This window comes from Dreissena polymorpha, chromosome 3 (assembly GCF_020536995.1).
Source record: "Dreissena polymorpha isolate Duluth1 chromosome 3, UMN_Dpol_1.0, whole genome shotgun sequence".
NCBI classification, from domain to species: Eukaryota; Metazoa; Mollusca; class Bivalvia; order Myida; family Dreissenidae; genus Dreissena; species Dreissena polymorpha.
The window spans coordinates 26662338-26684824 of record NC_068357.1 but is presented as its reverse complement, the minus strand read 5'-3'; the positions used below and the strand labels follow the sequence as shown (position 1 = coordinate 26684824).

The window sequence follows — 22487 nt, the reverse complement described above, 5'->3', positions numbered from 1 at the left end:
GTAGACAATCTTAAGCCAGTCTGTAGACAATCTTAAGCCAGTCTGTAGACAATCTTAAGCCAGTCTGAAGACAATCTTAAATCATTCTATAGACAATCTTTAGCCAGTCTGTAGACAATCTTAAGCCAGTCTGTAGACAATCTTAAGCCAGTTTGTTGACAATCTTAAGCCAGTCTGTAGACAATCTTAAGCCAATCTGTAGACAATCTTAAGCTAGTCTGTGAACAATATTAAGCCAGTCTGTACACAATCTTAAGCCACTCTGTAGACAATCTAACGCCAGTCTGTAGAAAATCTTAAGCGAGTCTGAAGACAATCTTTAGCCAGTCTATAGACAATCTTTAGCCAGTCTTTAGACAATCTTAAGCCAGTCTGTAGACAATCTTAAGCCAGTCTGTAGACAATCTTAAGCCAGTCTGTAAACAATCTTAAGCCAGTCTTTAGAAAATCTTAAGTCAGTCTGTAGACAATCTTAAGCGAGTCTGAAGACAATCTTAAGCGAGTCTGAAGACAATCTTGAGCGAGTCTGAAGAAAATCTTAAAGCAGTCTATAGACAATCTTAAGCCAGTCTGTATACAATCTTAAGCCAGTCTGTAGACAATCTTTAGTGAGTCTGAAGACAATCTAAGGCCAGTCTGTATGTCAAAACATATTTTTTAATGTATTATTTATTAAAAAAAACATTTTATTTTGGGCATCATTTTTTAATTTTTTTTTTCAGGTGAAATATTGCGGTTTGTACTTGTCCGTGATGGGATAGAACTGTACCGAGGTCTGAATCTGGCGTACACAGACGATACTACCATCCTTCCTTACCGATCTTACACTTACGTTCTCACTGCCTGCACTGTCGCAGGCTGTGTCACAAGTCCGAATGTAAGAGTTGTGATGTTGTAAAATAATAGTGTATTCATATCCTATGTATATTATAGATTGAAAGTTCATTTCCTTACTCTGACCTAATTATTTATTTAAAAAAGGAATTAACATTTTGTCTACTAAAGCTATTGTAACTGACATTTTGTAAATGTTTCAGAACTTATTTTAACAAAATACATTAAAAGCACTAACGTTATTCTGTGTTTTTAAAATATTTCATCGTTGAAGTTATGATAACTGCTCCTTTCTTAAAGTATTTATTGTCTGAAGAAATTGTCTTTAGTGTGATATTATTGTAAGTCAAGTGATTGTGAAGCTGATTGAAATGTCAATGGTAATCATTATGATGATGATGATGATGATGATGATGATGATGATGATGATGATGATGATGATGATGATGATGATGATGATGATGATGATGATGATGGTGGTGGTGGTGATGATGATGATGATGATGATAATGATGATGATGATGATGATGATGATGATGATGATGATGATGATGATGATGATGATGATGATGATGATGATGATGATGATGATGATGATGATACTGATGATGATGGAAAAGACGATAAAGACAATGAAGCATTTTGCAAACAATAATGAACATATGCCACATCTGTTGTTCTGTTAAAAGTGTAAAGACAGTTACAGTTTTTGACTGCCACCATTATGAAAAAATAAAGTGTGAAATACTTAGACCTTTAATTGAGAGTATAATTTATATTGGTTCATAATTAATCTCTTTGTCTTGTGCTAAAGTATGTTTCACTGGCTGTAATCAAGCTTAATGGGAATCTTTCTTTTAAAAATAGAATACTAACAGTTTTATAGGGACTCTTAACTTTTCTGTTGGATTTGGAAATATCAGTGTTAAAGTTAAAGAGTGCATTTTGTGACTAACAATAATACCGATATTAGGAAATTATTTTTTTCTAAAGCTTCATTTTGTGAAGCCATATCAAAGACTTTTTACAAGTCATAGCTGAACAGGATTGTTGACTTTATGTACAAAAAGAAAAATTATGTTTGCAAAAGGATTAATAAGAAACATCTAAGCAATAATGCCTGGTTTTTAACATACAAATGAAAGAATATGATTGCCCAAAGCTTCCAGATCTAACTGAAAGAAAGTTTCTAATGTTTACAAATGTCAGCTTTTTTAATAGTGGCCCAGGAGCATAACATTTCTTGGAGGGGGGAAGCATTGTCAAAGAATCACAATAACTTTAAACGTACTGCTGTCAGAAAAAAATGAAAGATAGTGACGGGCATATGCATTTTGAGCAACCTTACATATACAGAAACCTCAGTCTAGGAGTTACACAAGTAATGCAACATGTTTTTATTGTATTACAAACATATTTTATCTCATGGACTGTTTTCACTGGACAGTTGACAGTGGCCACAGCCCAGGCTGCCCCAGAAGGTGTTCACTCCCCTGCCTTGCAAGTCGTCAACTCAACAACTTTGCGTATTGTGTGGAGATCCCCAGACGTGCCTAATGGCATCATTCGGATGTACACAGTGAAGTTTGTGGGTGGAAAACATAACACTGTGTATAACTCGACAGAACTGTCGATTATTATTGGAGGTGAGCTTACCAATGTGTATTTTAGGTTTGAATGTTTCAATAAAACATTTATTTGCAAATAATGGCATAAATCTAAAAGTTGTAATATTTCCATATTTCCAAAGTATTTGACGATGGTTATATTCAATAAATGTTCAGTTTGCATATATGGTTATGTACAGTCGACAGATTGTCATTATGTACACTACAACGACGAATAGGGTGGAAGAGTTTAGTGAACTTAGAAGTGCTGTTAATTTTGTATTTGTTCGCAAAAATTGTATATTGTGATTTCCACCTACAAACCAGTTTGTTTTCATCCACATTGGTATATGCAAAATGTTCTTCTATTTGCTGTATGATTATCAATGTAAATGCAACTAGATATGTCACAGACACTGATCAATGCTGTCTCAACACATCTTTGGACACTTGCAAATCCACTTGTCAGACTAACAGAACTTGCTCCCACCAAAAAATCACCTCAAAACATTTAAAACTTGGAAAACAAAATAAAAGTGAAAAGAACTAAGTAAGTATAAAAACTGCTAGTGAAAAAGGCAAAAATTCTCATGAAATTTGATTTCAGCCGTAATTCCTTCCATCTACACAATTCATTCAGAGGTGAATGTTTGAGAAAAATCTGCAAAGCAATTAAATAAAAATCATTTTGTAGTGGAAGAAAACAACACATGGCCATATACTGCCAAAAGTAGTTTTATCCTTAATTTCTTCTTTTACAATCATCTGCTCATGATGATAATTAAGCTGGGCTCACTTAAGCAAGATCCGCCAAGCTGTAAAGGGGAGTTGAACAAAAAAATAAGGTGGGAACTGTATATTCCAAAGTGAACAAACAAAGAAAGGGCCAAACTTCAGCCAAAACTGAGCGCAGCAAAAGTTCCTTATTTTATGATAATCTACACATTAAGGGTCATTTATTAGGTGTGAAAGTTTGAAACCATTCTCTCACCAGCAGTTAAATAAGGTTTGAGTATACTCAATTCTAAAGTAGAAAAACAGATAAATAGCAAACATTGGCTGCAACCAAAATTCTTTCCTTTACAATCATCTACATGTTAAGGTCATTATGTTGATGACACAAACTTTGAGCTGTATACGTATAATGCTCGATGCCTCCCACTATGTTTTGGCATAAAAACTACTCAAAATATTGATGCCTTTTAATTAGTCTTTAATGCATGCATTCATGGAAATCTACTTTGTATTTGAACAATATTTTGGTGTAATAATCCCAGAATGCATTTCAAAATTGGAAATAACTGAAGTATAAGTACTATCTGAAGATAACTTTTAAAAATAATTGTATTTTTCATTTGCAGATTTGTTTCCGTCAACTCGCTACAACGCCTCAGTCACTGCATGTACAGAGGCTGCATGCACCACCAGTAAAGTGGAGTCTATCCTTATGCCTGAAGCTGCCCCTGAAGGTAGGGTGTAGTATTCTCAGCCCCACGGCAGGGTGATGTATTTGCAGAACCTTTCCTGGTTTTGTCATTAAAATGTTAACTCCTTTCTAGCTCAGACAAAGCTTTTTTGATTGTATAGTCTTTTACATTGAAATAACCTTCAAAGAGAGTTCTTTACAAGTAGCCATCTTGTTATTACATGATTACATGTGACATATACTTATATTTGACTTATATTTGTATACAGTCATGTCTATACACTGTAACTCCAATATAGCGCGGTCAATGGGGTCCAAGCCGCGAAACAGCGTTATAACGGATCCGCGTTATAGGTTTTGAGCTCATTTACTGCAAGGCGCTTTAAAAAAAAACAGGTATAGAATAGCCTATAATATAGGTCATGTATATTGCCATGCTGTGTTGACGCAAATACATGCATGTAAACCAAATCGTATCGATAACAGTATACATACTGCTTTTCTTATGTGCACATTTATCCGATAATCTTTCACAAAGGAAATTCCTGGTCCTTGTGAATAAATCTTCTTTAAGGGAATTAACTCAAACACTGAATAAGTTTACACAATATGATTTAATAACGCAAATTACAAATAGCTTTACAACGTTCTATTGCGGAATTCCGCCAGTTTCTATCTCTCTAAATAAAAAAACATTTCAATTCTTATATACAATTTCCTATCTTGACATGTACTAACTAACTTTATTCTGTGAATAACAATTGTATTAGACTTAGAAAGGCATGATCAAACAAATATGGCAAGGATTAAAACAGCAGAATGATTATTACTATAAATCTTACTAACTGTAAACAAGCATAATAAATATAAATCCTACAAACTGTGAACAAGCATATATTTAAAGTAAATTGCTGAATGCAAGTGTTAAAACTGGAATTGTATAATCTTGATGTTTGTTTCTTAGGATTTAAATGAATCACACATCTTAACAAAATTAAGAGAGTAAAAATCTGTCCTTGCGATAAATCCAAGAAAATTGCAACATCATTTAAAAAATAATAATCTTGAACATTAATGACGATATATGTTTAAGAAATTCGTAAACACAACCGTACGCATATATGCCATTTTCAGAAGTGTTAAGAGTACAGTGCATTATGGGGCAGAGCTTTCATTGGACAAGCGACATTAAATTTAGATTGAATGCAATACGACTCATGTACAAAAAAATGTTTTATTGCGTCATACGCATGCAAAAAAACGTGTTTCTCGGGGACTTTCTGACACCGCGCGAAAATGAAAGTGAAACTCTGTTAACAATTGCCGGTACACTGCGTTCGCATGTAAATAAATCGTCTGCATTATTTAATTTCTTATACACAAACTGAAAGATTAAATGACAAAATACCAGAATGATAATGAAATGACAGAAAAAGTTGTTTAATACAGTAGGCAGTATATTTCACAGCCGCGCATTTCATTTAGTCAAACTGCATCCATATCAAAGTAAGAATGTTTCAATCGTTTTGAATTACTTGAATTGTATAACTATCCCGCTTGCACTTATGGAAATTATCGCACTGACCGCTCTGATGATGAATACATGTAATAAACACTGACACGCGAGTTTTTCACACCTTTATTGACATTACACAACAGATTAACACCAATTAGCTGTCGGTGTTGTTTAACCTCGAGGCGATTATAATCGGTTCAACGGACGGTTGACTAAAGCAATCAACATGACTGTGATGGCCGCCATCTTTGAATTGTCTGAAAATACATGAAGTTGCATAATACGGATTTGAATCAGAAATCAAATGGAAGGTTGGAGAAAAAATGGGATCCAAGCACCCTCCGCGTTATATTGGATTCAGCGTTATAACGGAGCGCTTTATATTGGAGTTACAGTGTATATCTAAAACATTTTGCATGTGGAAATCAGAGATTTGGTTTCAGTGATAATCTAATTTAAATTTCCGTTCAAAAGCTTTAGCACATGCCTTATAGTTAAAATCTTGAATGGGTAAAATACATGATATCCCTGTACAGCAATTGGATATACCGTCCAAACTGACCTAGCAGTCAACTGAGAACAGCTGTCAACTGCAGATAACGGTCGGTCTGGATTCCATCCGACGAAAATCATTCTATTTTACACTTGAGATTTAAGGTCAATTGTCTATAACAGCAAACGGCCAGTATATTTCACTCCAATGTCATTTTTATGCCCCCGGATTGAATGATCAGGGGGTAAATTGTTTTTGGCCTGTCTGTCTGTCTGTCTGTCATTGTATGTGTTTGTCTGTCCCAAAACTTTAACCTTGCTCATAAAATGAAAACTCTTGGGTCGATGTTCTATAAACTTCACATATGCATGCATCTCATTGAGATCTTCTATCAAACATGGTTTAAAGTCACTAGGTCAAAGGTCAAGGTCACTGTGACCTTTATTTTCTCTAAAATTGCTGCTGTGGGACTTCGAAGCGCAGAATGAGGCATTGTGTTTTACAAACAAAGCTCTTTTTGAACTGAGAACAGAGGTCACGAGTCAGTCGTTTCGAGTTGCGAAATCAATCTGTGTTGTTGTATTTTACCTCTGCCTTCATATTGTCTATAGTGTCTGTTTCTTTAAAAGTGAACGATACTGTTATGGTGTACTTTTGGCTTATAACAGCAAATCTGCTATTTATACTTTTTCGGACATTACGTCAATGACACGTGACGACCATAATTAAAAAATATCTTCTAATAAAAGTACTACAAACTGTCCAATTTACTGAATGAATGAGATGCATGAGTAAACAATAATAATATTATATAAGTTTAACAATGGGTTTGAATTTTAAATTAAATGAATGTATAAATATATACATTTGTATTATTCAAAAGAAATTATTTATGTTATTTTACTTAGTAATCGACAATGAGCCTTTGTTTTACTCTTTGTGCTAACGACTGGGTGGGTTAATGACCTAGCAATACTGCCAACTGAGCAAAGATCTAGGAAGTGGTCATCTGAGAACAACAGTCACCTGTCAACAGCGGTCTATTTGTTCATTTCCCTTGACTGAACACTGTTCTCAGTTTTGACTGTAATTTACTAAACAAATGGCCTTTTCAATTTTGTGTAACCCATAATTTCATGTTTCTGTATTTTTAATGAATAACATGAAATTGTAAATCACATTTAATAAAACCTGTTTTTTTTGTGTCAAAAAAGTTACCATTATTGACCATAATTTATGTCAAAGTTTTTATTTTCAGGTGTATACTCTCCTAGAGTTATCGTAAGAAATGCGACATCTGTTGACATCTACTGGATGGCACCCACCCAACCTAATGGCATTATCACATTCTACGCTCTAATACGTGTAACCGGAAGCAACCAAGTGCGGGTGTTTCTTGGAGAAGAGTTCCATGCCACGGATTATAGCCTGGTGCCTGGAAGAACTTATATGTACTTTGTCACAGTGGGAACGCAAGCTGGAAACACAAGCAGTGATACAGTTTCAGTCACAATGCCTGATAACACCCCAGTAAATATTCCCATGCCAAAAAATGTTTCAGTAATAAGTTCCACGCAGATTTACGTAGAATGGGATGCCATACCACCAGAGAGAGGGATCATCGATCAGTACAGGGTCTTATTAAATGCAGGAAGAGAGCCTGCAGTGGACAGAGGTGTTGGGCTACAAACCAGTGTCAATATTACTGGACTGTTGCCTTTCAGAGAATACGAGGTCAGCATACAGGCCTGCTTGGCGGGTATCCCCAATGGATGTGGAACTGGACCAGGCAAGAAAGTGAAAACATTTGAAGCACCGCCCACTAACATGTCTGCACCCAGTATTCAGGCTATTGGGCCTGACATTGTACAAGTCACCTGGGTGCCACCTTTCAATCCCAATGGTGAAATCAAGCAGTACCTTGTCTTCTACAGAACCGCTGGCTCGACAGTACAGCTTCTTATCAACAGAGTCAGCCTAGTTGATCAGGACATTTTCACCATCATCCATGCTGGTCCAGAGTTATTTCCATTTACGGAATATGACTATAAAGTTGTTGCAGGTAATTCTCAAGGCGAAGTTTCCAGTAATTGGTCATTGGTTCGTACAAAAGCGGCCACTCCTGTTGGACTTTCGGCCCCAAATGTATTAGTGACTGGTGCATTTTCTGTCAGGTTAAGTTGGTTACCACCCAGTAAAGTCAATGGAATAATCTCTCAGTATACAGTCACGTACAAGCTTAATACGGACAATCCTACATCGCCCGAAAGTTCAAGGACTATATCTGTGCCTGGAACTACCATTGACACATCGATCAGCGGACTGGAACCTTTCTCAAGCTACCAGTTGAAAATACAGGCATTCAACTCTGCTGGAAACGTCTCTAGCAGTTGGGCGAATTTCAAAACTGCTGAGTCATCCCCGTCAGGTGTTGGTATTTTTGATGTTGAGAAGATCAGCACAGGGCTTTCCGTAATACTGCGATGGGGATCGCCCCTGAAACCCAATGGTCTTATAACAACTTTTAGAATTTATGAAGAAGGATCGTCGGTGGCTGTTTTCCAAGGTTTGAGTCGAGAGTTTGAACTGCGCAGGCTAGAACCGTACACCAAATATTCCGTGCAGCTTGAGGCGTGCACTGCGGCAGGGTGCACAAGAAGTGTGAGCCAATCATTTTACACGGAAGAGACCTCACCTGAAGGTCAGACTGCACCAACTATGGGGACTGTGACTGCAGATTCAGCAGTTATTACATGGTCCAAACCAGCCCAGTCAAATGGAAAGATTATGCTGTATGAAGTGATGCGGAAATCCAATCCAAGAATTCAGAAGAGAGCCATTTCTGAACCGGTTGTTGTTTACAGAGTTTCAAACTTAGACGCAGATACGTTTTCTTTCAAAGACACCAACCTTCAACCATTCACAGAGTATCAGTACAGCATCAAGGCCAGTAATTCACGGGGATTCTCAATCAGCCCCTGGCAGTCAGTCTTCACTGAACAGGCCCCACCTGAGGGTGTACAGCCATCTGCTGTTTCCTTGGTAACGAATGTGATAGATTCAGTCATAGTGACGTGGGTGACACCTGATAAACCCAACGGGATCATTCAGAGTTACAGACTTCAACGGAATCAATCCACACCCTGGAGTTTTACAGCTCTGGATGCTAAGATGTACACAGACATGGGGCTTACTCCTTTCACATTCTACAGTTATCGCATTACGGCCTGCTCAGGAGGTGGATGTACTACTAGCACACCAACTGTTATTCAAACAAAAGAGGCGGCCCCATTAAAAGTCATCCCTCCGACAGTGTTTGCTGAAAATTCGACCTCCATTCGTGCAACATGGCAAAGGCCGCAGATTCTGACCGGTGAGATAAAGGCTTATCAGCTAAGAATGGAAAACGTTGTTGTTTACGAAGGGATGAGTTTACATTACACCGTGAACAGTCTTGTACCGTTTAGAGACTATATTTTCAAATTAACAGCTTGTACATCTGGTGGCTGTACAGACAGTGGGGAGGTCACGGGAAAACCATCAGAGGACGTCCCAAAGGGAATGTCTCCGCCGATTTTGAACGTGATGAGCTCTAGTGCAATAGAGGTCACGTGGTCTCAGCCCTCCTTTCCAAATGGTGTTATCACATCATATGACGTCAGACGAGATAACCGACTGGTGTACACAGAAAGCGTTAGTGTGACTGCCACCCTGCGTACAATTTACACTGACTATAACCTGACCCCAGGCAGCGAGTATGCCTATGTCGTTGTTGCCAGGAACCGGATTGGCCTGGTTGAGAGTCCAGTTTCCATGGCAAGGACGTGGGCGTCATCTCCCAGCGGTCTCTCCCCACCTCAGCTGTCAGCAGTGTCAGCAACATCTATTCAGGTCACCTGGGATTCTCCAGCCAACCCAAATGGGGTCATCAAGAACTACACTGTGTTCAGGGATGGAGAGGTATGCTGTGTTTTTATGCCCCCTGTAGGGTGGCATATAGCAGTTGAACTGTCCGTCAGTATGTCAGTCTGTTCGTCCGTCCGAAAACTTTAATGGTCATAACTTTTTCAATATTTAACATAGCAACTTGATATTTGGCATGCATGTGCATCTCATGGAGCTGCACATTTTGAGTGGTGAAAGGTGAAGGTGAAGGTCATCCTTCAAGTTCAAATGTCTAATATATGTTGCGTCTGTCCGTCCGTCTGAAAACTTTAACATTGGTCATAACTTTTTAAGTATTGAACATAGCAACTTGAATTTGGCATGCATGTGCATCTCATAGAGCTTCACATTTTGAGTGGTGAAAGGTGTAGTTCAAGGTCATCCTTCAAGGTCAAATGTCAAATATATAGCGTCTGTCCGTCCATCCGAAAACTTTAACATTGGCCATTACTTTTTAAATATTGAAGATAGCAATTTGAAATTTGGCATACATGTGTATCTCCTGGAGTTGAACATTTTTAGTGGTAAAAGGTCAAGGTCATCCTTAAAGGTCAAATGTCAAATATATTGCGTCTGTCCGTCCGTCCGAAAACTTTAACATTGGCCATAACTTTATATATTGAAGATAGCAACTTGATATTTCGCATGCATGTGTATCTCCTGGAGTTGAACATTTTGAGTGGTAAAAGGTGAAGGTCAAGGTCATCCTTCAAGGTCAAATGTCAAATATATTGAGTCTGTCCGTCCGTCCGAAAACTTTAACATTGGCTATTACTTTTTAAATATTGAAAATAGCAACTTGATATTTGGCATGCGTATGTCTCATGGAACTGCACATTTTGAGTGGTGAAAGGTAAAGGTCAAGGTCACCCTTCAAGGTCAAATGACAAATAGATGAGGTCTGTCCGTCCGAAAACTATAAGATTGGCCATCACTTTTTCAATATTGAAGATAGCAACTTGTATTTCATGAAGCTGCACATTTTGAGTGGTGAAAGGTCAAGGTCAAAGTCGTCCCTTATAGGCAAGGTCAAAGGTAAAATTTTGAAATATTTAAGAGAGCTACTCAATATTTGGCGTTTATGCATATCTCATGGAGCTGAATATTTTGAGTGGTGAAAGGTCAAGGTCATCCTTCAAGGTCAAATGTCAAATTTCGCAATATTGAAGATAGCAACTTGATATTTGGCATTCATGCGTATCTCATTGAGCTGCACATTTTGAGTGGTAAAAGGTCAAGGTCATCCTTCAAGGTCAAGGTCAAAGGTAAAATTTTGCAATATTGAAGATAGCAACTCCATATTTGGCATGCATGCGTATCTCATGGAGCTGCACATTTTGAGTGGTAAAAGGTCAAGGTCATCCTTCAAGGTCAAAGGTCAAATATATGGCTTCAAAGCAGCGTAGTAGGGGGGCATTGTGTTTCACGAACACAGCTCTTGTTTTATATAATTTTATAATATTAGCAGACATACTAGATTTGAGAATTACTAATAAATATTAACTGATTTTTACATTTATACTTGTCAAATAAAATCTATTGTTGCTACATTGCTCCATGAGATGGCGTTCTCAGGAGGCCCCAGTCGCCTCAAGTAAGCCTTGTTCTGTGTAGAATTGGTCTAAAGCATGTGCCTAAAGTGTTTGCACTGGCTAATCAGGGACTACACTTTCCGCCTGAACTGGATTTTTGTTTATAACTGATTAAAAAAAAAAAGGTTTTAAAGAGATTTTCTTAAACAAAAAAATGCCTTAAAAGTGGAAAGTGTTGTCCCTGATTAGCCTGTGGAGACTGCACAGGCTAATCTAGGACAACATCTAACACACATGTATTTCCCAGAATTATATTTCAATCGTGTATATACAATCCTCCACTAGATGGTGTACTCAGGAGGTCCCAGTCTTCTCAACTACATCGTGCCTGGCCTACAGTTCTGGACCCAGTACACGTTCAGGGTTCAAGCCTGCACTGACAGGGGCTGCACACTGAGTTTAGGAGCCACGGGTAGAACCCTTCCCTCGCGCCCAGAGGAACAGACTCCTCCCACCCTTCTGGCATTAGCAAATGGGAATGGTGCACACTCTGGCGTACTTGTTGAGTGGGATGCGCCGCTAAAACCTAACGGTGTTGTCAGTGGCTACGAACTAACAAGGAGAGAAGTTGTTGAACTCCCATCAGGTGTGTACAAAGTGTGACATTGTTAATGTCTGATTGATTTATATATATATAAAAAACACTGAATGAAGCATGGCATAGAAATGCGTTGTTAATAGAAAACTGTCTTACCCTTATAAAACATATGTACTTTTGTTACCTGTAATATTACTATAAATAGTGATATTCAGATTTTTTTGGGGTAAAACTAGCTTTTAAATATCAAACTATTCTGTCATCCATGATAGAATGTTGCACAGAAGGTTTGATGCACTTGAACATTTTCATTTCTGTTTGATTCAGGAATATCTTACACCAACATTAAGTCCATCTACAATGGCAGTAGCAGATCCTATACAGACCGGGCCTCTGATCTGCTTCCATACACGACATATGAGTATTCTGTCACTGCAGCCAATGTGGTGGGAAGAGTGAGCAGTCTCTGGTCACGAGTTGTAACTAAGGAGGCTCCACCCGACAACGTTCTACCACCCAACATCATCGTATGTACAGCACACAGCTTGACTGTACTAGTTTAGTTTAAACCTGTTTATTTAAGTTTGACTGCATTAAAAGCCTTAGGCTTATTGAAACACTCTTGAGTCTATTCCCTGAGTACAACCAGTTGTTGAGTCTATTCCCTGAGTAGAACCAGTTGTTGATGTCCTTAGGACAGATCAAAAGAATGCTCTCAATTAAAGGTTATTGATAATGAAAGTGAGTTGCTGCAGAAATCAAGTATGAATACTTCTTTTGAGGAGCTCATTTGTAATAATTAAATTAATTTCTTGTTGAGAAATTTTAGTTATTAAAAAAAAACAACTTTATGCATGTGCATAAAGTATCATATGCAATCAGCACAGGCGAATCATGGACAACATTCTCAACCTGAATTGGAGTTTTTTGCAAATATAAAACTTCTTTAAAAAGTAGAATGCTATATTTTGGAAACTGAAAGCTAATGCATTAAGCCCGGTTTTCCCAGAGACAGATTCATATATGCTATTTTCAGGAGACTAGTCCTACCACTATCACGGTGTTGATAACCCCACCCACTGCACCCAATGGCATAGTCAGATACTACAATGTGCTGGCCAATGGAACGGTGGTATGTAGCCCTTAACTGGTATATGACATCAAGTTTTCTACAGCAAACTAGAAACACAAGTTCATAATTCAATGGTTTATATTGTAATTTATATTGTAATTTGCAATTATTACGTTCAGGAATTCTCCTTTCTAAGCAACACTGTATACATTTTTTGTATACTGTCACATATGTCTATTATTTTAGCTGAGCAGCAGATTTTAATTAATTTAGATACAATCAATGTTTTTTGCATGTGTGTTTACATCTTAAAATAACTAAAACATAAGTTAGCTTGTAAAAGAGTACAGATAAAATAGTTTTTTTGTCTTACCATAAACACGGAAAAAATAACTTGCATTTGAGTAATGACAATAATGCATTTGAATGGCAGCTTGAAGGTTCCCATTTTGTTTCCAGTCTAGTACGGGCACCTCTCTGCAGCAGACGGTCGGCCAGACTGTGCCCCTGTTGCCCTTCCAGAGCTACTCAATCACAGTTCAGGCCTGCACTGCAGGTGGTTGCACAACCAGTCTGGTCGTCATGGTGAGGACTGGCTCCTCCAAACCCACCGGCCAGGAACCAGTCAGAGTGCTTGAAACGAATAGCACAGCTGTCAAACTGGCCTGGAGTCACCCTCGTCATCCTAATGGAGAACTACGAAGGTAATGCAGGGAAGAAAACAGTAGTTTGTGTGTGGTTTTAAAGTATTTAGCCTTGTTCTGGGAAAACTGAGCTTCATGCTTGTGCAAACTGCACAGGCTTATCTTAGGGGACACTTGCTGCCTAAACTGGGTTTTTGTTAAGGAGAGACTTCCATCAAACAAAAAATATGATAAAGGGGGAAGTGTTGTCCCTGACTAGCATGTGCGGACTGCACAGGCTAATCTTGGATAACTTTTCATGTACATGCATTTAGTCCTGTTTTCCCAGAGCACGGCTCATTATAAAAGCTTGATTGTATAAAATAACAACACATTCTTTCTGAGATACTAAGTTCATGCAACGATTCGTTTGCTTTCTTAATGTTGGTTTTCTGTTTGCTGGATCTTGTTGTGTTCATGTATGTTTAAAGGTGAATTCCTTATTTTACAATTGGTCTGCATTTAAAAAAAACATGTTTTTAGTGGCTATTACAATAACACCATGTGCTGCAGGTTTAGCCTATACCAAAGGCAAGCCTGCCCCCCTACCAGCCAGCCTTTCAAGCAGACGTGTTTCACCAGTGACCCGTCTATCGTGTATGAAGGCATGTACATTGAGAAGGTCATCAAGGGGCTGGCCCCTTACACGGCTTATGAGTTCCAGATTCAGTCAGCCAATGATGCAGGGTCCAGCGACTTTCCTGTTTGGATCCGAGCAGAAACAACAGCAGAAGGTAGTCCATTAAAACTTTAATTTCCTTTTTTAAACATTCTTGTGGCTACAGCAAGCGTTTCATTAATTGTTTTGACATATTATAGTTTTTAATTTACAAAACATTAATTGTATATTTTTCTATTAATCGGAGTCAGAATGTATTAGACCTGTTTCATTTAATGTGAAATCATATGTTTTAAGAAATTTCTGTTTGCTGTTTGACTTATGTTTTATAAAAGCATTTAAGCTATTCGACTTATTTAAGTAGTTTTATTTTCATAACATTTCTCCTTGTGAATCCATTGTGAATTTAGCAGATCTTAGATTTTGTGTTTGAAGTGCCAAATCATTCAGCAATGCTTGTTACTTAAAGCACCTTTATTTCAGCCCCTGTGTATCAGAAATACCCGGGGATCACCAGGAATGGGACACTGGCTGTGATAGACTGGTCCACCTCCTTCTTGCTGAACAGTCGTCTCAGAGAGTACACAGTCTCACTGGACAGAAGTGTCGTGTACAACGGGGTCAACAGTCTATATAGCATTGACAGAGTAAACCCCACACAAAGTGAGCTTTTAATTTTGAGCCTTGCTCTGTGAAAACAGCACTTAATGCATGTACATAGTGTCATACTAGATCAGCCTCTTCTAATCAGGGACGACACTTGCCTAAACTGGATTTTCGCTAAGAAGAGATTTCGCCTAAACAAAAACTACCATAAAAGTCTTTAACCTAATGAGCCAATAGATTGTATACAATATTGCTTGTTTGAAAATGTTCAATATGATTTGCAAGCTTTTGCAATATACAAAAACAGTAAACTAAAACCAAAGTCTTTACATAAAATGCCCCTTTAAACTTAAAATTCACTATTTCTTCAAATCATTTAATCTATATAATTTATCAGCTAAGCGTTCACTTGTCACACATCTTTTAAATACTCCATGAACATTCATGTGTCCATACTTGTAGCCCTGCTGTTCACTATTCGTGCAATTACGGAATCTGGGGAGGCGGAGTCGCCAGTCATTGTCTTTGATCCCAACGCTTCTGGTAATATTGGTGAGTCGACAAATTAGACTAGCTTTAGGATGCATATGCTTAGTGTCTTCAAAGATAAGCCTTGCAGTCCCCACAGGCTAATTTAGGAAACACTTTCCACTTAAACTGGATTTTTGTTGAGAAGAGACTTCCTTCAAATGCCAAATACTAAAAAGGGTTGTTCCAAATTGGCCTGTTTAAGCTGCACAGGCTTATCGGGGACGACACTTGATGCAGATTCATTAAGCCTTGTTTTTCCTGAGCAATACTCAAATATAAGGGACCCTATTGCTAAAATAGAAAAAGTGAACATGCAGAGGCAGATGAAGCATTACCTACATGTATGTCTTGTCCTTGTCTCCAATATCCACTTATGCAAATGCTTTCTACAAATACTCAAAGGGCAAGGTTTTAATAGACAATCAAAAGCTAGAAGAAGCATCCATTGAAAATATTCTCTTAATAATTAAATGATGCATTAAATGTGGCACACTTTCCAAATAATCAGCTCAAATGTTGCTATATTATCTATAGCCTTTATCTTAGCAAATCGAATTAATTATATGTTATGTTCTGCTTAAAGATTGCATGTGTTGCATTAAAATAAAAGATAAAATACTTGCATATATATACTCCACTTAGCAAATTAAAATATGTGTTCTTATAAAAGTACAACTCTTGCATATTTATTCTCAAATAACCTACAAATAATACAAGTAATCTTATACAAGTAATATTCGTTATATTCTAATTGAAGGTACAACGTCTGCCCCGATAGTCTCAACACAGTCACCGGGCACCCAGGAGTTCTTCAAGGAGATATGGTTTATAGCGCTGGTATCAGTATTAGGTGTGCTGCTGCTGTTGGCTTTACTGGCCTGCTGTATCAGACACTGCGGGCGCCCTCACCCCTACATCAGAGAGAGGCTGCCACTGCACAACCAACAACAGAAACATCCGTTCACTTTCATGGTAGACGCCAATGATGGAAATCTTGTGGCCATGGTAAATGTTCATCTTGGTCACTTTGTGTGTAAACAAATATAACTTTGCAAAATAACACGTTACTTATTCTAATTTGTAACATTGATTCACTTTGATCAATTCATTACCCTATAAATAATATTCCTTTTCTTTATCCATAGGTTTTGCCATAAATAACTGTGCTTTTCTTTATCCGTTAGTTACCCCTCAAGTTACTGTAATTGTATTGATCCATTTGTTACCCCTCAAGTTACTGTGCTTTTCATGATCCATTTGTTACCCTTCAAGTTATCGTGCTTTCCTTGATAAATTTGTTATCCCTCAAGTTATTGTGCTTTTCTTGACACATTTGTTATCTTTTGAGTTACTGTGCTTTTCTTGATCCATTTGTTACCCCTCAAGTTACTGTGCTTTTCTTGATCCTTGTGTTACACTTTAAGTTACTGTGCTTTTCTTTATCTATTGGTTATCCATAAAAATACTGTTACCGGTATTTTCTTAATCAATCGGATACCTCTCAAGTAACTGCTTTTCATGAGCCCTTGGTTACTTCTCTAGTTACTGTGCTTTTCCTGATATATTTGTTACCTGTAAAGTTACTGTACTTTTCTTGATCTATTGGTAAACCCTCAAGTTACTGTGTTTTTCTTGAGCCATTGGTTACCCCTCTAGTTACTGTGCTTTTCTTGATATACTGGTTAGCTGTAAAGTTAATGTGCTTTTCTTTAGCCCTTGGTTACCCCTCAAGTAACTATGCTTTTCATGAGATCTAGGTTACTCCTAAAGTTACTGTGCTTTTTTATTGATTGGTTATCCCTCAAGTGACTGTGCTTTTCTTAAATCCTTGATTACCCCTCAAATTACTGTGCTTTTCTTGATCCATTGGTTACCCCTCAAGTTACTGTGCTTTTCTTGATCAATTAGATTCCTCTCAAGTTACCTCAGCTTTTCATGATTAATTGGTCACCCCTCAAGTTAATGTGCTTTTCTTGATCTATTGGTTACCCTTCAAGTTACTGTGCTTTTTTTGATCAACAGGGTACATATCAAGTCACTGTGCTTTTCTTGAGCTGTTGGTTATCCTTAAGTTATTATGATTGTCTTGATCAACTGGTAACACATCAAGTTTACTGTGTTTTTGAGCTGTTGGTTATCCCCCAAGTTACTGTGCTTTTCTTGATCAATTGATAACCCCTCACGTTACTGTGCTTTTCTTGAGCCATTGGTTATCCCTCAAGTTACTGTGCTTTTCTTGATCAATTGGTTACTACTCAAGTTGTTTTTTTATTCATTGTTTACCCCTCAAGTTACTGTTTTTCTTGATATATTGGTAACCCCTTTAAGTTATTGTGCTTTTCTTATTCAACTAGTTACCCATCAAGTTACTGGGCTTTTCTTGAGCTGTCGGTTATCCCTTAAGTTACTTGCCTTTTTCTTGATCAATCGGTTACCTCTCCAGTAATTGGTTTTTTCTTGATGCATTTTGTACCCCTCAAGTTACTGTGCTTTTCTTGATCCACTGGTTATCCCTCAAGTTACGGTGCTTTTATTGATCTATTGGTTACCTCTTAAGTTACTGTGCTTTTCTTGATCTATTGGTTATCCCTCAAGTTACTGTGCTTTTATTGATCTATTGGTTTCCCCTCAAGTTACGGTGCTTTTATTGATCTATTGATTACCTCTCAAGTTACTGTGCTTTTATTGATCTATTGGTTACCCCTCAAGTTACTGTACTTTTATGGATCTATTGATTTCCCCTCAAGTTGATGTGTTGTTCATGATCAATTGGTTATTCCTTATGTAACTGTGCTTTAATTGATCTATTGGTTACTCCTCAAGTAACTGTGCTTTTCTTGAGCCCTTGGTTACCCCTTTAATTACTGTTTTATCATGCTTATTTAGTTGTATGTGGCCATTAATGGCAGTTAAAGAAACTAGATGTGATGTCAGAGCTTGATAGAAACTGTTTTGTATATTGTCGATACATATTAAATTAATTAAATACTTTAAAATTAGATAAACTAGATAATGATAATAATCAATTAATTGCTTTTTCTTTGTACTGAGAAAGAGAATGTGATGTGATATTTGACAACACTTGCACTCGTTCTGACTATGATAGGAGATGCCACATGCAGTTCTGGATGACAGGGGAGGCTACTATCCAGGGGCTGTAACTCAAGGGGCCACTTACCCAGCATTTGTGAATGGGCTTGGACGCACCAGACGACTAAGCATTGATCAGATATCGGACTCGCTGTTTGATGATGATTTTGAAGAGGACAGTGAGGATTATGACCAGAAAAAATACTTGGACAGCGGGCACGTAAGCAGTGTGAGTAGTCAAACAAATAACTGTTTGCCTCATCCAGGCTGTATTGACATTCTTAGTAGTTATCTTAAATGCTTATGCAATTGAAGGTCTACTATTAGAAACATTATCATTGGATGATATTTTACATTCATAGTAAGTTTGCTGCTGGAAATTCTGAACTGATTTCTGTCAGTTATAGATGTAATGTACCAGTATGCAACAGGTAATGAAATTGTTTTTCAAATTATGGCTTCACAACTATGAGTGTTTTTTTTATCTGTAACATGAATCGTAAATATTGTCCAAAAAGCTTTTGAAGCCCCCTTTTTCACAGAAGGCAGCTAAAAGCAGTCACACTGACCTTTTCTTCAAGTGAACATGTCTGTAATAAAATTCCGATCCCAGGCATAACTTGGCCATGTATTGATAGACTTTGGAATAATTTGGCACAAATGTCAACCATCATAAGACAATAAGCAGCATGTTACACCTGTCTCCTTACCGCAAAACAGCTTCAAAATGCCTGTCCCAGCTGTAGCTTTGTGATACATGGATAGATTTTACAACAAATTTAAGCCATCATAAGATAACACGTAACTCTTCCTAAAATCTGAAGGTTAACAATTAGAGGCCAAAGGTAAAATTTGCCCATAAATCACCATGCCAACACTTTGAGTCACCCATCTCCCGACTTCAAAGGTCAAGGTTAACATAGAGGTCAAAGTCAAATTTGGCCATTATACATTTTTTTATAAGTGGAGTTTTGGGACAAAGAGAGATGCAGGGGCATTCATGTCATAGGAACAATGGTCTTGTTATATTAGAGATTGGATTTTCAATGGTTGAATGTTTGTTATTGATATCATACGTTTGAATATGAGAATGTTTGCATTTTTCTGTCCAGGAAACATAATGTATTGAGGATTTCCATTTTCATGTATTTTCGTACAATAACCAATAACAAGCAATCACATAATTTGGAATCAGAAATACTATATAATATTTAATAATTCAATGCATTCTATTTGTGTGAAAAGAAGAAGTGGTACATGCAATGCTGAAAATTGTATTTATGTACAGTAAAATTTTGTGATAAATAACATTGATACAAGTATAAAGCATTAGTTTAGCAAGGTGTTGTTTGTTCTTGTATCATTACATCTGTATGCATGTTAATCTTTTTCAGTACGACAGTGCTAGTGTGGCTGGAAGGCACAGTTACAGTCTCAGCAAGGAACAGATGGTGTTTACCGACACACACTTGTAACCTGGCAACAGTTTTTGGTGACATTTATTTGTGACAAGTTCAAGAATGTTTAACTGGACACATGTCACAGTCTTCATCTAACATACATTTCATAATTGTTCATACAAACACATAGCACAGCTGTATAATATTTGGTAAGAAAAATTCACATATTTATTGTTGATCTCAGAAAATGAATCATCATTTATATTTATATAGGTAAGCGTATGGCATGTTCTTTTTATAAACAAAATATGTTGTTGTTATTCCAGTTTGTACACTTTATTACCTGCCAATTTGGGCTATACAAGCAGGCAATTATCTGTACTATATCATAGAATTGATATACATGTATATGAGATGTCCTAAGCATTGGCTTATCAGACATTAGTGTGGCACACCTAAGGCACTGTTTGCCACTTTCAAATTTACTTGCATATGAAGATTTTATATATATGAGATCTTTGGAACATTTTTATAGATTGGAAAGATGTATAAGCCATTGGAGTTTATGAATACTAATAACATATATCTGTGCTCTACAAGTCCAGCAATATGTTTGTTTTATTTATTGATTCAGGTTTTGCAATTGACATGACGCCTTATCAGTGATCGCTCCGCCCACTTTATCACGTGGCCCAGCGGGAAGAAAACCTAGACAAGCTTACACCAAAATGGCTTCTTTGCCTATAGACTTCATATAGATTTACGCGATATTCCGGATGATTTTATGGACTTGTTTAACACCATATTACACTTGTAAAGGGGTTGATGCCATTAAGTTATTCTGCAAATGCAAAAAATATACGATTAAAGAGAACATCAGCTATTTATAACGGGTAAATCGGTACATTAAACACGCTCTCAAACGCTTGCGCGCTTACCGAAATCGAACCCGTTATTACGTGTAATGGTGGTATTTGCAATAAATTAACACTTCACCGGTATTTACCCGTGTTATTAACAAAATTATTACCAAAACATTCCCCCCTACCCGTGTATTTGACACGAAATAGCGCTTTATAACTGGGAATTCAGGGAAGTTTTACGCGCTTTTTGACGCCGGGTGGGTACCTCAATCCCACATGTTATTGCGTATAAAAGTGATATTAATCGTATTAAACATTGCTTATGGGACATTTATCAATCACTATTATTTAAAGTGCAAAAACAACACAGTAAGTTTGGACATTTTCTGATATAAAATTAGCGTTGTACGAAATGGAATATGGTCAGGCTATTATAAATTAATAAGGCTACCAATATCAGAAGCTCGCGCAGGTACCGACTTCGCCGAAGTTACCGCATTTATTGGTTAACTAATATCAGTAATAATAACTCTTTTACAATAGCATTTATCGATAAGTCTTTATTAAAATAATAACAAAATGATTTTCACTTGTTTCTGACACACACAGAAACGCGATTTTTAACGGGGATTTTGTAAAGTTACACGAATTGGGTACCAAAATTCTCAATTATTTTACATGCACACGTGACATAATACATACTTAATAATGCTTAGTTATTGCTTTTATGACATTTCAAGTTTGTGAAATAAATTAATGATCTATAAAGGGGATCTCGGTAATTCTTGAAGCTTTCACTCGCTCTTATCAAGACCACATTGCCGCGTTGGAAATGGTATAAATTTAATTCATCTAACTTATCTTTCTGGATACCAAATATTAGAGTTGCATTAACGCTTTTTACGTCGGTTTTGCCATATTTCATATCCGTTTTTTAATCCAAACAAAATAAACGAAACTCATTTAAAAAATGAGATCTAGGCATTCGAGCTCCTAGTGTGGATTAAAAGCGTTTATTGGTGACACCACATGAGTGCAAATGTTTAGATGCCGTTAATAAGATAATATAGCACATGTTTACTTCAAATAACATGTATGATGTCAATTAAGTGCATTACTATCAGAGTAATAAAACACAGCATGAATTAGGCTTCATGCTGGGTTTTATTTCTCTTTAAGTAATGCAGATGAACCTCACTTCTGACCTAGTAACTGATAAACCTATTTTTTAAAAAGTGAAATATTATGTGATAATCAGATCGATAACATAAACTATTTAAATCTGCTAGTATATCTGATTAAAATATATTATAATTGTCTTTGACAGTGTTGACGTTAAGTTGTTCGTGGTGACGACCGCATGTATTTATACATCTCTTACACTTCTCAAGATCTCTTTTCGGCTTTGGAAACGATATAAATTAAATGTCACCAACTAATCTTTCAGGATATCCATTGTCCGAGTTACATAATCCCCATTGACACCGTTTAACCATTTTTAATCGGTTTTTTTTAAAGAGGAAAACAAAAGAAACTCGTTGGAATAAAAGTGAACCTAAACATGTAGCTTGTCTAGAAAATGGCGGACAGGTCGTTGCTAACGAGTGTGCCCGATTAATCGATCGCTGATTGGTGGATCAATTCTAGTGGGCGGAGCGATCATAGATAAGGC

The 22487-nt window shown here is 37.1% G+C and overlaps 1 protein-coding gene across 1 annotated transcript in view; it reads left to right on the top strand.

The window, feature by feature from the left end:
• The window catches only part of LOC127872110 (usherin-like), a 122254-nt gene extending 99792 nt beyond the window's left edge, over positions 1 to 22462 (top strand). The window contains 14 exon segments of the mRNA XM_052415438.1: positions 723 to 877; positions 2282 to 2480; positions 3803 to 3910; positions 7135 to 9836; positions 11699 to 11999; positions 12279 to 12478; positions 12988 to 13083; positions 13483 to 13727; positions 14220 to 14440; positions 14809 to 14988; positions 15394 to 15483; positions 16220 to 16467; positions 18569 to 18781; positions 19947 to 22462. Coding sequence (XP_052271398.1) covers positions 723 to 877; positions 2282 to 2480; positions 3803 to 3910; positions 7135 to 9836; positions 11699 to 11999; positions 12279 to 12478; positions 12988 to 13083; positions 13483 to 13727; positions 14220 to 14440; positions 14809 to 14988; positions 15394 to 15483; positions 16220 to 16467; positions 18569 to 18781; positions 19947 to 20027 — 5039 coding nt within the window. The 3' untranslated portion in view covers positions 20028 to 22462.
• The last annotated feature ends 25 nt before the right edge of the window (positions 22463 to 22487 follow it).